A 15,136-nucleotide genomic window follows, 5' to 3' on the forward strand; every position below is an offset into this window, starting at 1 on the left:
TGGTGTTAGTAATTTCTACTTCGACGACATCAATATCTTGAGATTGATCTGGAGTATTTGAAGGTTGACCAGCTGAATCACGGGAATAGAAGCTTTGTCCTTGGAAAGTGTTAGTACGTGATATATTTCCTATTAATTAACACTTTAAGTCTTCCCAAAGACTCTCAAAAACTCTAGTCCATAGGCTACAAACTAGGACTTTAAAGAGGTTTTGAACTCTTCTTTGTTTGTTAGGATATATTCAAAATATGTAACAAATCCAATGTTTTCCTAATAAATAAGAATCAAATCTCCACAAGTATTGTGTGGAAGATATTCACCAAAACCTTTCCTAAGTTGGTATCAGCCTTCGATCCAACATCGTTTCCGCATTTATCAATCACCCAAAACTCTTCCTTCAACACAAGCAACGCAACAACAACCATCAACGAAAAAAACAATGGCAGCTAACACAAATAGCATGCGCAATATCCAGATTCATCACCTTGTTACCTTAAAACTTACATAAACAAATCACTCTCTTTGGAAAACCCAGTTCCAACCCATCTTAAAAGGCTACGGTCTCACTAGTTTCATAGATGGAACCAAAGAAATACCACCTAGAACTCTGCCAGATTCAGATGAAATAAATCCTTTCTTTGCTGAATATGAAATACAGGATTCTCTATTTGTTGGTTGGCTCAATTCGACAGTAACACCAGAAGTTCTGTGTCATGTCCGTGGAATTAGCACTGCCAAAGGAGTCTGGGGTGGAAGATATTCACCAAAACCTTTCCTAAGTGAAACTTCATGCTCAACTTCCTCTTCATCTTCATCACCCTCGTTACCAACCTCTTCATCTTCACCATCTTCACCACCTTCACCATCAGCTTCAGTCCTTTCATCATCAGATGACTTGCCGCTAGAGAACTGTTCAAGATAAAGCTTTTCACGAGGTATCCCACGCCTGTCGCAGAATTCATTGAATTGCTTTGCTTCATGAGTTCACAGTTCTTCCGAGTCATCTCTGCAACTTTGGCAACATCCTTCTCCATCTCGTCCATATCTTCATTCAGACATTTTGACCTCTTCCTTGAGTTCGGAAACCTCATTAGCAAGATTATTCCTTTCACGAGAAACATGGACAATCTGATTCTTGAAGTGCTGCTCGGACTCTGCAAAAATGGAAAGATTATAACAATGGAAGATAAAATATTACGAAAAGTAAAGATCACCCACAGCATCAAAAAACTACCTTCCTTGCAAAGGATGGTAGAATTCAAAGTTTGTTGAATATCCATATTATAATGATCAAGCTTGGCAAGCTCTAAATTCATGGACTCCGGTTGAGAACAGATCTCATGATACGAATTATCCCATCCTTTGCCGTGACCAGATTCAGAATTATCTTCATCAGTACGAATGGTAATAAAGGATCTATTCTTGCTGAGGTTCTACTTGTTTTTTGTTCGAAGAAGAATTGGCAGGCCTTTTACGCTGGAGTTTCTCCAGGCGAAGAAGAAGAAAACCAATTTCATCTTTTTAAAGTTTAACCTCGTCTCTTAGATCTGTCACTTCGTTGCGGGATTTACGAAGATCTGCCTCAGTCTTATCTTTTCTCTTGATGATTCTGACTTTCTCTTCTTTCAACTGGGTAACTAAGTTCACAGATGAAGAATAGAGATTATTCAGAGTTGCGAGTGAATTCCTGGCTCGTCTAAGTTCAAGCTTTAAATTCTCACTGTCTTCGTACAAATGGAGATTAAGTTCTTCAGTATTCGCACACCCCATAGTTAAATGATCTACCTGAGAGTGGAGGGTCTCTAATTTTTCTTTTAAAATCTCATTCTCCATACCATAACTATCAACCTGAGTCCTGAGGTTTAAATTCTCCACACGAATATCTTCAGCGGCATCCATTTGACGTTTCATACAACGAGCTTGACGAAAAGTAATATAAGAAAATAACAGAGAAAAGGATTAAGGCAAAAGATGAATGCATCAGACGAGAAGACTTACTGCGAAGTTCATCAGCTTTCTGTTCATGCTTCATTGAAAAGTTCTTTTCTTCAGCAAGTTCCTTATCTAATTCTGCGATACGAACCTTGGCTTCCTCCAATCTCGCACGAGATGCTCTAGTCTCCACAAGATTCGCAAAGTGGCGATTGAACTCATACGAAGACAATAAGGAAGAAGTGTAAAACAAGAAGTAGTTCACAAAGGAGAAGTAAATGTACCTGAGCCATCAAAGCAGAGTGTTGACGAAGAGATAAAGCCAACGAAGCATCTTCCATCGAAGCTTGATCACAAGCTGTGAAAGTATCAGTGCAAAAGGCATCAAGGGCGGGCGAATCAACAACAGGGTTTTGCTGAGCAACCACATAAATATCCTTCAAAAATCCAAGATCAGGGATGTATGCAGGATCTTCAGAATCATAAACCTTTTTTTTTTTTTTTTGCCTTTGCTCATTTCTTTGGGAAGCTTCTCGGGTAACTCCTCCACATCGACAATAGAAAGAATTGGAACCGTACCTTTCTCGACGGAACCTTTGACTTTAGAAGTACCTTCGGTAGAGCCCGATGGTTGTTTCGGAGGAGGAACTATTTTTCGCGAAAGAGGTTTAGAATCTTTGACTTGGGTTATCTCAGCCAAATTCAAAGTCCTACGAGTACGCTTCGCAGGGACAAGAGCAGTTGGAGGATTGATAGGATCATTCTGCGAGATGCAAAGTTAGAAAACAACTTGGAGAACGAAATTACAAAGTGAAGATCAACGAAGATACCTGATTAGAGACAGGAGAAACCACAGGACGATCACGTTTCTTGCGACCTATAGCCAACCCGAGAGCAACCTGAGGACCAGCGGAGTCATCCTCCTACAAAGACTCAAAGTTAGAAGATAATTTGATAATAAAAGCGGCGAGGTAAAAATAACATATAATACCTGATCAGAGGCAGGAGACTCAGTTGTAGGATCCCGTTTCTTACGGTCCTTAAGCAAACCAGGAGGAGGAGTAGGGTACTGAAACCAGGAAATGTGGTTAAAGTATCATCAGCATAAAACAAATGAAGCCAAAAAAGAACGAGAATTACCCCAAGCGGCATCTCAGACCAGTTGAACCTCCAAGGCTCATAAGCAGCAAAGTGACTATGCTCAGGAAGGGACCAGAACGAACATTGTTGGAATATTTTCAACGCCGCTAACCAAAGGGGGGTCCTGGGGGGCATCGCCCCCCAGGCTGTGGTCGACCTGACAGGTTTTATTTGGCCGATAAAAGCCTGTTCGAAAATTTCGAATCCAAAAGACACCATTGATGTCTGTTGATGAAGGAACCTGACGTTTCGTGAATAGAAACCTGTTGGCGAATAAAAACCTATTCCCAACAGGTGCAAACCCTTTATAAATAGCTTCTCCCAGTTTCGTTTAACATATAAGAAAAATCAATCTGTTTTCTCTATTTCAAAAAAGCATCATCAGAAATCAGAAATCTCTTTGTGTGTTCTTGATTGAATCAAGGGGTACAAACCTTGAATTCAGTTTTCGTTGTAGGGCTTTCATTGTATCCTGAAGGCAATATTTCGCATACCTGTTGTAATCGCCAATTGTTATTGGGAGGGTAGAAATATTTGTCTAAAAGAAATTTATACAAGCCTTGAAAGTTTTGGAGTGCAACACTTTCTTCTCTGTGTCATTCATCCTTTGTGAAACCCATTTTTTTTTCCAACAAACATTGCCATCAGGATCAATACCCCAGATCCAGGGACCCTCGACAACAAAAGGATACATCATCCAGTCTTCGTCATTGGACCAGCGAAGATGGTCATTCTTCGCACGACCAAAAGGTTCAACATCTTGAAACAAAGCTTTGGAAGGATCATCTAGAGTATTTCGAGCAAGCTTAATACCCCATTCTTGATATTTCCTCGTGCTCATGGTTTTGGCAGAATAGTTAGCGACGAAAGGGTCGATGTTATAATCCAAAGGATTATATTCCTTCGCCAATTTCGGAATCTGAGAAGACCCACCTTTTGAACGAATCACAAATTCATTCACTATATGAATGGCGTTTCCACTGAGTTGAAAAATACCTCGTTGGATCTTGGTAAGAGCTTCATAGAAGAGAGGGTTTGCAGGATCGTACAAAGGGGAAAGACAGACCTGCTCTCAACTGACCCGCCGTGATAATGATTTTATTAGCAGACCATGTATCAGATTGAAGTAGAAATTGACGTTTAGTCCCAAAGTTAGTGGGCTTTGGACGCTTTAGTCCATTCATCTGAAGCCTAATACTATAAGATCCAAATTTATCCAATTTAGAACGAGTTAATCCTTTGTCTAACGATTTAGTCCAAAACTGATTATTTACATGGCAAAATACCAATCAACGTAGAAGTTCAGAAGTTCAGCTTTTATTTCTTCGTTTTCTTCATCACAACTACCTCTCCCAACAAAGAACTAATCCCAATACCTAACATCGACATCTTCAGCTTCCAAACATAAATCAGAGAATCAAACAAACACTCGATTCAATTGAGTAATAAGCCTAAATCGTTATCATCAGTTCTTTATCATGAACATTCACTTGAAATTGAGGGGAAAAGTTGGTGAGATTGAATTTCAGATTAATTTGTGGATTCATCGTTAAAATCGATTTGAAAGGTAAGGTTAATCTATTCTTATTATTTAATTTGTTTGTGATTGTTAATTAATCGATTTTGAAAAGGAAAAAAAGAAACTAATTACTTCATTTCAGTTGGAATTTCATATTCGATCAATAATCCGAGTTTAGATCTGCATCGTTTGTATGCTGAATGACTGCTTATGTTGGCTACACATAGTCATCATCTTTAAAATCTCTACTAGTCAGCATATATTAATAATTCCAACCTACGTTCTCAGTATATTTGAAAATTCGTGATCCGGTAATTAAAAAATGATCGCAATATAGTTATTAATCCCTTCCCTCCTTTCCCTATTCCTCTTTCTCTATTTTTTTTCTTTCTACTGTTAAATGATTTTGATTTTATCAGGGAAGAAGAGATTGGGATTTTATTATTTCATCATTAATGTCCGTCAGATGAATATCTGATTTGGGGGAAGACCCTGATTTTTCATTTTGAAGCGTTCGATTAAAATGATGTTATAGGTTAAAACCTTGGCTTTTATGTTCGTTAGATGACACACTGGAAGAAGACTATGCTTTGTGGTGTGCACATGATTTTTCAAACATTTTGGTAGTTTTTAGGAAATGCAGAAAAGATTGGTACTCTGACATTCTGGCAGCAACCTCAATCCATGCTATCATCAATTTAATATGAGAATCCATGCTAGCGTCAACGTAATATGGGTAAGTGGATGATACCACTAACACCAAAGATCAACTAGCCAGTGAGGTGATAAAGTAAGGTTGGAAGATATATCAGAAATATCATCACGAATGCTTATGTTTCTCTGCCACGAATGGTTCCTGTCTGTGGTTGGAGTTCTTAGCCGGTACTGCACTAACGCCTCATTTCTCACTACATATTACCATGAACGTATAATAGATTATTGGTCTATTTTTATATAATGATGGTTAATTATATGCACTTGTATGAATAATTGTATTAGGCTAGCAAATGTAACTTGATTTTGCAATGCAGAAAACTGATCAATGGGTACATGAAACTGCTAGGAATCCTAAATCAAACATTTTGAAGGATTAAGTACGCCAACCGTTTTAAAATAGTTGTTTTAGTTTTTGGAAAATGTTCTAATTTTTGAAGAATTGGTGATAGCACATTGGATGCAATCGTTAAGCGTGTTAGGATTCTTAAACAAGGTGATATATGGTTAATCTTGATCTGGTTTTTTTTCCAATGTTATTTTTGCACACAGCTTTTCGTCTAGCTAGTTGATTATAATGAAATGAACAGGTGAAACATTTTAGTAATCTAACCTCCCGTGCTAAAGATCATTTTTGAAACATCCATGTTTTTTTCTTTGCTAATGTACACATAGTTTTACATATTTGATTATTAATGTGTACAAAATTATACACATATTGATTGTTAATGTGTACGTAGTTGTACACCTATGGATTGTTAATGTGTACATAGCTGTACACCTGTGGATTATTAATGTGTACATAATTATACACATACTGATTATTAACGGTACGTAACTATATCACAAAATAGTCGTTTAGTTCACAAAAGGACTTCTAGGAGATACCAATTAATTGACTTAAAAATGCATCTGGTTAGGTGTCAACAATATGTGGACTGTATAATAAATTGAGTGTGAGATGTATCAGCTCTAGACGCGCTCTGACTTTGTTCGTAGTTCAATTTCCATTCTTCATTTTCATTTCATGGAATCAGGGAGCGAAGAGAAAATCGATAAATCTAATTGGCGTCCTAAATCAGGAGGATATTATAGAGGTGGTTATTCAGATCAGGAGCTTATGAATCCACCTACCTCTTCGTCTTCTTCCAGTGGAAATCTAAATCGACCTAACTCTAGCGGCAGTCGACCTAATTATAGCGGGAATCGACCTAATTCGGGTGGATGGTATGGTTCATCATCATCATCTTACAGATCTCCTCACCATTTTTAGATGATTAAAATGATAAAGTTCTGAGAATAATTTTTTTGTTGTTGTTGTTGTTGTTTTTCTTACCGCTAGTCAAGTTATCATTAGATAGACAGTTTCTCATTACTATTTCTTAATTTGATTGTTTTGAATTAAATTTGATGGGATCATTACCAAACCCAGTTCGGGAGAAAGATAGAACTTCAAAATTAATCTTTGATTTGCTTATGCGATATCACTTATCATTCTCCTGATCGAATTCATGTATGTCTACTTTGTGTTTTGGATGATGAGACCTGATGTTATATTATTTTTACCGCAGAACTTACTTCATTTATATCCAACTGTTTCTTATTTAGTTACTTAGCTCTTCATTTACACATCAGACTAAAGCATATTTGCTGACTTCAATTGATCAGAATATAGATAGGTTAATGGTTTGATTGATGCATTTGTCCAATACTTAAGAAAATCTTTGTTGTTTGTCAATATTATTAGGTTCTGTTTTCTGAATTTGTAATTTGTTCGTATTAGATAGCCATCCATGTGAACTGTCTTTGTCCCCTGTCTTTATTTAGACAAGTAGATGTTACACATTTTGTAAGATAAGTGTTACCCCATCCTTTTGTGCTACTCCAAGTTTGATGCTTCTTTCGATTCCTTTAGTGCTACTCAACATCGCTTTTTAGAATCCCATCTGTTTTTTTTTATCGAAATCCCATCTATTTTCATCGTTAGTTTTGCTTGATGGTAGCAAACATATTTAGATTGATGTATGTGAGTAATATTAGACAGTGATGGTCCAAGTCATCCAATTTGAAGCCTTTTTCTATACATGTTTTGGGTGTACATAGTTGTACACTTGATAATTGATAATGTGTACATAATTGTACACGTGCTGATTATTAATGTGCACATACTTGTACACATATATATTGATTCTTAGTGCATACTTGTACACATACTTGATGATTAATAATGTGTACATATTTTATATACATGTTGATTGATAATATGTACATAGCTGTACACATATTGATTGATAATGTGTATACAAAATACATTAGCGACTACTACAAAGACCAGCGAGGAAGTAGATGAAAAACCTGGTCCCAGTGCTTTGTATGTCAAGGTCGGCATGGATGGTTCCCCTTATCTGATAAAGGTGGACCTGAGAACTTAATTACTAAGAGTATCATGAGCTATTTTTTTCTCTTGAAAAGATGTTCAGCTGCTTTATTATTGGTAAATTATTTTGTGTTCCCGACTCCAAGAACCTTAACCTAATATATAATTTTTGACTGAACTTCAAAACGCCTTTTTTTTTGTATGCCTCAGGTCAATATGGGACACATGGGTATCCTGGGAGACAAAACAACTATAGGGATCTTCTTCATGGATCAAAATATGCTCCGTATATGAGGATAAGGATGGTGATTGGATGCAAGTGGGAGATATCCCGTGGGAGTAAGTCTTTGTTTTCTGTTTTGCTACTTCTTATGGTTGCTTTAGTTTTAATTTGAAGGGGGTGTCATGAATCGAATGTGAGCATAGGCAAGAATTTTTAGTAGACATGTTTTCCCTGATGCAAAGCAATGCGAACCCTCTAGATTTGTTTCATTTTCTGTTGCCACAGCTTGAACAGTTGATTCGTTAATCCAGATGAGGTGACTTAGGCATTTTATTAAGTTAGATACTTGGTGGTGTCTTGAAAGACACGGTGTATAACACAAAATCTCTTAATGCATGTTTGCATACGAAAACTTTTGTCCTATTCTACCATTTCTTTCCCAAGATTCATTTTAGGTGAGACTCGCTGTGTACGATGCCATTGCTTAAAATGACTTGCTGCCTAACTTTAACCCGAATTTAATTTTTTTAAATATGGGAAGTGGAGTTCCCATTTCTTTCGATAACATTGTATTGAATAGAGCTCCAATGGCAAATAAGTTCTCTAATTTAGTATATGATGGGTTGGATTTTCAATTTGTACATAATTGTACACCTGCTGATTTTCAATGTGTACATCGTTGTACCTCTGTTGATTAAGGACATTGCTATACATATGCATCACACCTGTTGATTTTCAATGTGTACATAGTTGTACCCCTGTTGATTAAGGGCATTTCTATACATATGCATCTTTGCTGCAAATCTCATGATATTGTTAGATGATTTTAATAACATGCTTGCTTTGTGTTTAGGTACTTTTCAAGAGAGCTTAAGAAAGTGGATAAGACAAATGGACAAGTCTTGTAGATGGACGCTTTTCTGGAATTTCTGATTTTAATAGCATGCTTTCTATGTGTTTAGGCACTTGCTATATGTTACATTTTAATAGCATGCTTGTTAGTGCTTAGGTGGACGATTCAAGATGTATGTGGTGTACAAATTGGTGTACCTTGTCTTGTCTTTGGATTTTGTGGATGTGTACATGTGTAAACTAAGATTTTTAAAAAATGAAAATTATATAGTCATATGGGTACTCTTTTTGTAGATCTCGGAAAGAGCTTTCCGACTATAAAAAGTTTGTGAATTTTGGATAAACGGTTCGAAAGATAAATTAATTTTTAATTATTCAAAATTGTTGACATCATCATGAGTCACTATGGACTAAATTGTAAATCAGGAAAGTTATATGTGTATTTTTCATATTTTAAATAATTTTTGGACTAAGTTGTACCTAGTTAACTCGGAATGGACTAATTCATACTTTTTGACGCGTTTTTGGACTAAACCGTTTTTTTCCCCAGATTGAATCCATCTATAATTCAACTCCATATTCTTTGCTGAAGTAACAGGAGGGCTAACAGAAGAATCCACCGCAGGGAAGAGAGAAAGACCTTTATGTCTAAACTCGGCTTGAAATTCTTCATAGCTTTTAGACGATGTTGGTGATGGAGTTTCCTTAGGAGCCATGAAATTAAAAGATTAAGGGCTCAAAAGATAAGAAAAAGAAGAAAATAGCAATTAGGGAAACTGATAAATCTGAAAGAAAAACAACAGTAGAAAGGAGGAAGAAGAAGGGGAAAATAAAAGAAGTTAGGGATGATTGAAGTATTCGTAGTAAGGAAGCAAGTCACCGGCTAAGGCAGGTCATAGACACGATGGAAGAAGTGGAACCGATAATAAACGATGGAGGAGAGAACATGACAACATGGAGGCTGGAATGTCGGAGACGTGGCGGTTACGAATCTACTATAAGATTCTCTCTCCATACTTAATTCTTGCGAATGGAACGAGAAAAGGCAAAATGTAGGTACAAAAAACCTACTCGCCACATGGTCGAACGAGATGGCACGAAATGGATGAGGAAATCTTGTCAAAATATCTTTTAACCATCTTCAAGGATAAATGTCAGTGATAAGTCAAATCAAACTGTCAGAGCTACTTTTATGAAAATTGGATCTGCGAAGTATGAAAACTCTCTCGTGATAATAGATCTGCGAAATAAATAGCAAAGAAGTGTGCCTCGAAGCAATCAGTAGACGAGATACAGACAACTGAATGAAGAAACAATTAGCAAAGAAGGGATTGTGAAGCGAAGTGAATGATAGTTCCTGACGAAGATGAATTGTTGAACAAGAAATCAAAACAGCTGTACCGACAAGTCACCAGGGTTATCGGCGAAAGAGAGGGAAAAACTTTATTGAAAATGGATCAGGCGAAGTAAAAAGTAGAATCACGTGGATTGTGTGACTATCTGCGAAGTAAAAATGAGTTGTACTCCACTATTTAGTTTGCCTATAAATAGAGACCTTAGATCATTGTAAAGAGGGTTAGATAATTTGTACTCAGAAAGGTTATGCTGAGAGAAAGTAAGTTAGAGTTCTTGTGAGTTTGTATACTTGTATTATCATCATCATAATTATTTTATTTCATAATAAGAAGAACTCTGATTTGAATCTCTTAAACATGTCTTAGAGTTTTGAGTAATTTATCATTTTGGGTGTGATGTTGGATTTCCAGCAGTTACAATGCTATTCGTCTTTTAAGCGATAAAAGTTGTTCCATTCAGAACATGAATGCACTCTCTTTCAATGTGTATTGAGTCACTACCAACCATTGTGAAGAGGCATTGATGATGGAACTCCTGTGTCTCGGTTGATTTGGTGCATCTGCCATGTCAAAGTTAAATAGAGAAGTTGGTTGTTCTTTCTTTTTTCCTTCTATAAACTTTGTGAAACATGGCAGTTAAAATGGTGTTGGCTGTATACCTGGATTGCTTTGCAGCTGTCCTACATTCCATCTACCTCCACTTTCAGTTAGTTAATATCCTACTTTTGATAATCAATAGTTGTTTCCAACCCCAACCTGCACTATTGCACACACAAGAATGTTAACTATAGATGCTTGATCATTCCTAATAAAGAAATGTCATTGAATTCGTCATGATGCCATTGAATAAGATAACGAAGAGGATTATACGTCAATAACCGCGAAGCACGTGAAACATTAAAGTTAGTGATAAATTTGAGATGGAAACAAGAACAGCTCATTGAGTTCAAGGGAAAACTTGAGGCGTCTCTGCAGAAGGAATTTTAGGAGTGAAAACAGCATCTGAATAAACATAAGAATGATAACAAATGTAAGGAAATAAACCTACACCAAGTTTTAAGGAGCATATTACTATGGAATTATTTTTTTCTTGCCACTGCTAGGTTCTATTTCTATCTTGGCTGGTCAAATTGTTAGGTTTTTGAGTTTCCTACAGATCTTTATTAGGAGAAATTTCACATCCCCAAATAAGTGGCTAATTGGCACAAGCCAAATCCAATAGTGAAATTATAAAACACGAAACAATGGTAACTCATTCTATTGTGAACTTTGAGTCAGTTGTAGTTGTTACGGGAATACCTGCATACTGAAGAAATGAAAATGATTTGAATTGATGAATCTCCATGGCGTAGTAGAATGACTGTACAAGACGTACCTATAGTTCAGACTAAGAAAAACCAGCTATGACTTCCAACATCTTGTATATCTCTTCTGTTTTATGATGTGTTTTATCAGCAGAATAAAACTGCTGAACTTGACTGTCAATCTCAATCCAACTACATCCAGGCGTCTTTGTTGCTCCCATTTCCTTTAACTTTTTCCTCACCTTCCCAACTTCATCCCACTTTCCTACATCGCCATATACATTTGCCAACATTACTCCATACCCAGCATGATCTGGGTTAATCTCAATCAGTTTTTTTACTGCGAACTCCGCTAAATCCATACGTCTATAAACTTTACAACCATTTAATAATGAACCCCAAACCACTTCATCTGGTGCCATTCTCATCTCTTTGATGACTTCCATTGCTTCTTCAAACTGACCTGCTCTACCAAGAAGATCTATAATACAACCATAATGCTGAATCTGCGGCTCTATTCTATAATCCTCGGTCATTAACTTAAAGTACTTGCGACCTTCTTCAACCAATCCTCCATGAGTACAAGCATTAAGCAAACCAATAAATGTAACCTCGTCAGGTTTCACTGAACCTCCATAATTTATCATCTCCTCAAATACAGTAATTGCAGTTTCACTTTGCCCATGGAGAGCCAGACAATTAATCATAGAATTCCAAGTTGTTAGGGATTTTGTCGATGTGTGATCAAATACCCGTCTTGCTATTCTCAAGCTCCCACATTTACCATACATATCAACAAGAGCATTTAGTATAAAAGGACTTGGAGTGATACAGTTCCTGTAAATATACCCATGAATCCATCTCCCTAGTTGAAGCATTCCAAGATTCCCACAAGCTGATAGAATACAAACAACTGTAATTTGGTTTGGTTTGTAGTCACTATCCAATGAAACCATCTGTTTAAAGAACGAGATTGCTTCCGTAAACAAACCATTCTGAGTACAACCAGCAATAACAGAATTCCAAGAAGGGACATCTCTTTCCGGCATTTCCTCAAACAACGATATCGCATTTCCAATCTGCCCCAGTCTCGCATACCCGGACATCATAGCAGTCCAAGAAACAACATTTCTCTCTGTCATTTCATCAAACAGAGATCGAGCAACCACAAGATCAGGCGACCCAGTTTTCAAGTAAGCATCAACAAGAGATGTTTGAACAATAGAGTATCCGCCAAACCCAGATTTCATAATATGATTATGAACAGATTTAACACCATGGGTTTCGTCAAGACATGATTTTAAAACATGGGGATAGATGAATTCACTGGGACGAGTTCGTTCAGAGCGAACCATATCTCTGTACAAAAGAAGAGTTGATTTATGATCAGACTGCGAAGTATAAGCAGTAATCATTGCAGTGTATAAGTACACATTGGGGGAGTGTAGATCATTGAAAATGAGACGTGCGTAATCAATATTTGACAGTGTGATAATACAGAAGCGAACGAGCTTGAATGTTATGAATTGTATCCGGCTATTACCAGTTGTTATGAGGAATGATTGGAGTTGCTTGAGATGGTTGATATGATTAGATTTCTGTAATACAGATAAGATGCGTTCATTTATAGGTCTGTTAGGGTTTTGCTGGTCCGAAGAAAGCATTCTTCAGTTTAGTTCTGGATTCTTTTTTTTTGTTCGTTTATTTTTGCTTTCCGCCACAGTTGGCTACCTGGGTTTTGACTCGAACTGGCCTAGTGTTACCGAATGGGCATGTGACACCACCCACAGAAAGAAAGATTCTTACAGATGAAAATCTTTAGAATCGGCTCTTCCAACCAGACGATAAAACCATTTGCGGCGAGTAGCGATAAGGCTATTATTGGGGCGTCACATTTCATTAGAGGGGCGTCACCTAATATGACAAAAACGGATCACCCATAAGTAATATCAAAAATCTCTTATCTCAAATAATTTTGTAATGACTAACAACCCTTATTTAGTTAATTTTAATTTAATTTAATTAGATAAAAATTAAATTAATGAATTTTGTTGTATACTTGGTGAATTCTGAGACAAAGTTTTTGTGAGAAGAAAAACTGGTCGTAAAATAAACTTTTACGGTTGGAAATAATCCAAATCTAGACGTAAAATCACTTATACGGTTGGAAATATTCCAAACCTGGACGTAAAATCACTTCTACGGTTGGAATTACAAGAAAACTGGACATAAAATCAGATTTTACGGTTGGAATTAAAAGGAACCTGGACGTAAAATGAGCTTCTATGGTTGGAACTAATTCAAACCTGGACGTAAAACTACATGCAAATAAAATTCTACGGTTGGAATTAATCCAAACCTGGACGTAAAATCACTTCTACGGTTGGAAATAATCCAACCCTGGACGTAAAATCACTTCTACGGTTGGAATTAAAAGAAAACTGGACGTAATATCGGATTCTAAGGTTGGAATTAAAAGAAACCTGGACGTAAAATGATCTTGTACGGTTGGAACTAATCCAAACCTGGACGAAAAATTACATGCAAATAACATTCTACGGTTGGAATTAATCCAAACCTGGACGTAAAATCACTTCTAGTTAAAGGGTAATCTAGACATTTTGTATATGTGTTAGGATATCCCATAACCACTTTTTTGGACATTAAGAATCCAAGTGAAGCCCCTCTATTGGAGTGTGACGCCCCAAGAAATTATTTTATATAAATCTCCGATACGGAAATTTGGAGTTACTGTGTACCAAAGACCATTATCATTGGTTCTAACATGTTTAGCCAAGGTATCAGCTACAGAGTTTATTTCTCTTTTAACAAAAACACAACACCAATTGACAAAGGTTTTTAATGGAAAAAGACACTCCTGAATTCTGGTCTAGCTGATGTAGTTTAAGTTGCCATTCATGGCACTAACTACATTTTTATTATCACCCTCTAAAATCGAATTCTTTATTCCTTGCTCCTTAGCCCATTTCTTATTCCTTGCTCCTTAGCCCATTTGATGGATTCCAGTGCAGCAAGAGCTTCTCCCTGCTCCTCATTGACTACTTCTACCTTTCTCCTTTAGCTCCTTCAAATTTTTCTGCACAATTCCTCAGAATTAGACCAGCTCCACTTGGTATGCAATCATTTATGAAAGATACATCAAAGTTTATTTGACAAAATTTTTGTGAGGAGGACTCTATTTGATCTCTTCAGAATCTCTATTAACATTACCTGTATATTGTTGTGTTGGTAAAATTGAAGTTCATAATCATATATGAATTGTTGTAAAGAGGAAATGAATCCAACCTGTCTGAATTGTTTTTTATCAAAAACAATGGAACATCTAAGTTTCCAGATATACCAAAGTATATAAGACACAAACCTGAATCTTCCCTGTAAAACCTTATGAAAGAAAATAGGTGACATGAACATTTGATGAAGCCAGTCCAGCAGATTAATATTATTGATAGACACGACAAGATTGTTATCCATGGCAAACCAAATTCGCTTAGATAAGTCACATTCAATAAACATGTGATTCATAGTTTCAGCATGAACACCACACAGAAGACACACAGATCAATATTATTCAAATATCTGGTAAATCTATCTCTAGTTGGTAATCCATTATGTAAACATTTCCACAAGAATTGGACTTTAGGTGGCAATTGCATCTTCCATAATTTATTCCATGGGAAATTATTAATCACAGAGCTAGTA

General features: G+C 36.5%; 2 protein-coding genes and 1 long non-coding RNA gene across 4 annotated transcripts; 1 reads left to right on the forward strand and 2 right to left on the reverse strand.

Annotated features, from left to right (window-relative positions):
• Positions 1-214: 214 nt before the first annotated feature.
• LOC113332967 lies at positions 215-3,229 on the reverse strand. The gene is made up of 4 exons (XM_026579456.1): positions 3,073-3,229; positions 2,924-3,001; positions 2,763-2,855; positions 215-2,695 (listed from the first exon to the last, which is right to left on the reverse strand). The coding sequence occupies exons 1-4, from the start codon at positions 3,205-3,207 to the stop codon at positions 2,372-2,374; spliced, it is 630 nt and encodes a 209-aa protein (XP_026435241.1). The 5' UTR covers positions 3,208-3,229; the 3' UTR covers positions 215-2,371.
• Positions 3,230-4,343: 1,114 nt separating this feature from the next.
• LOC113332616 lies at positions 4,344-9,030 on the forward strand. Of its 2 annotated transcripts, none has more exons than XR_003351616.1 (4): positions 4,344-4,639; positions 6,343-6,532; positions 7,893-8,021; positions 8,759-9,030. It is a non-coding gene; the product is annotated as an uncharacterized LOC113332616 (long non-coding RNA). The 2 variants fall into 2 exon arrangements; XR_003351617.1 differs by lacking the exon at positions 4,344-4,639 and adding an exon at positions 5,385-5,473.
• Positions 9,031-10,505: 1,475 nt separating this feature from the next.
• On the reverse strand, positions 10,506-13,110 carry LOC113332983 (pentatricopeptide repeat-containing protein At1g33350-like). Its single transcript, XM_026579467.1, has 3 exons — positions 11,488-13,110; positions 10,772-10,868; positions 10,506-10,672 (listed from the first exon to the last, which is right to left on the reverse strand). Exon 1 carries the CDS (start codon positions 13,078-13,080, stop codon positions 11,500-11,502), a length of 1,581 nt encoding a protein of 526 aa, XP_026435252.1. The 5' UTR covers positions 13,081-13,110; the 3' UTR covers positions 10,506-10,672; positions 10,772-10,868; positions 11,488-11,499.
• Positions 13,111-15,136: the final 2,026 nt, after the last annotated feature.

Source organism: Papaver somniferum, unplaced genomic scaffold (genome assembly GCF_003573695.1).
Source record: "Papaver somniferum cultivar HN1 unplaced genomic scaffold, ASM357369v1 unplaced-scaffold_132, whole genome shotgun sequence".
Taxonomy (NCBI): Eukaryota; Viridiplantae; Streptophyta; class Magnoliopsida; order Ranunculales; family Papaveraceae; genus Papaver; species Papaver somniferum.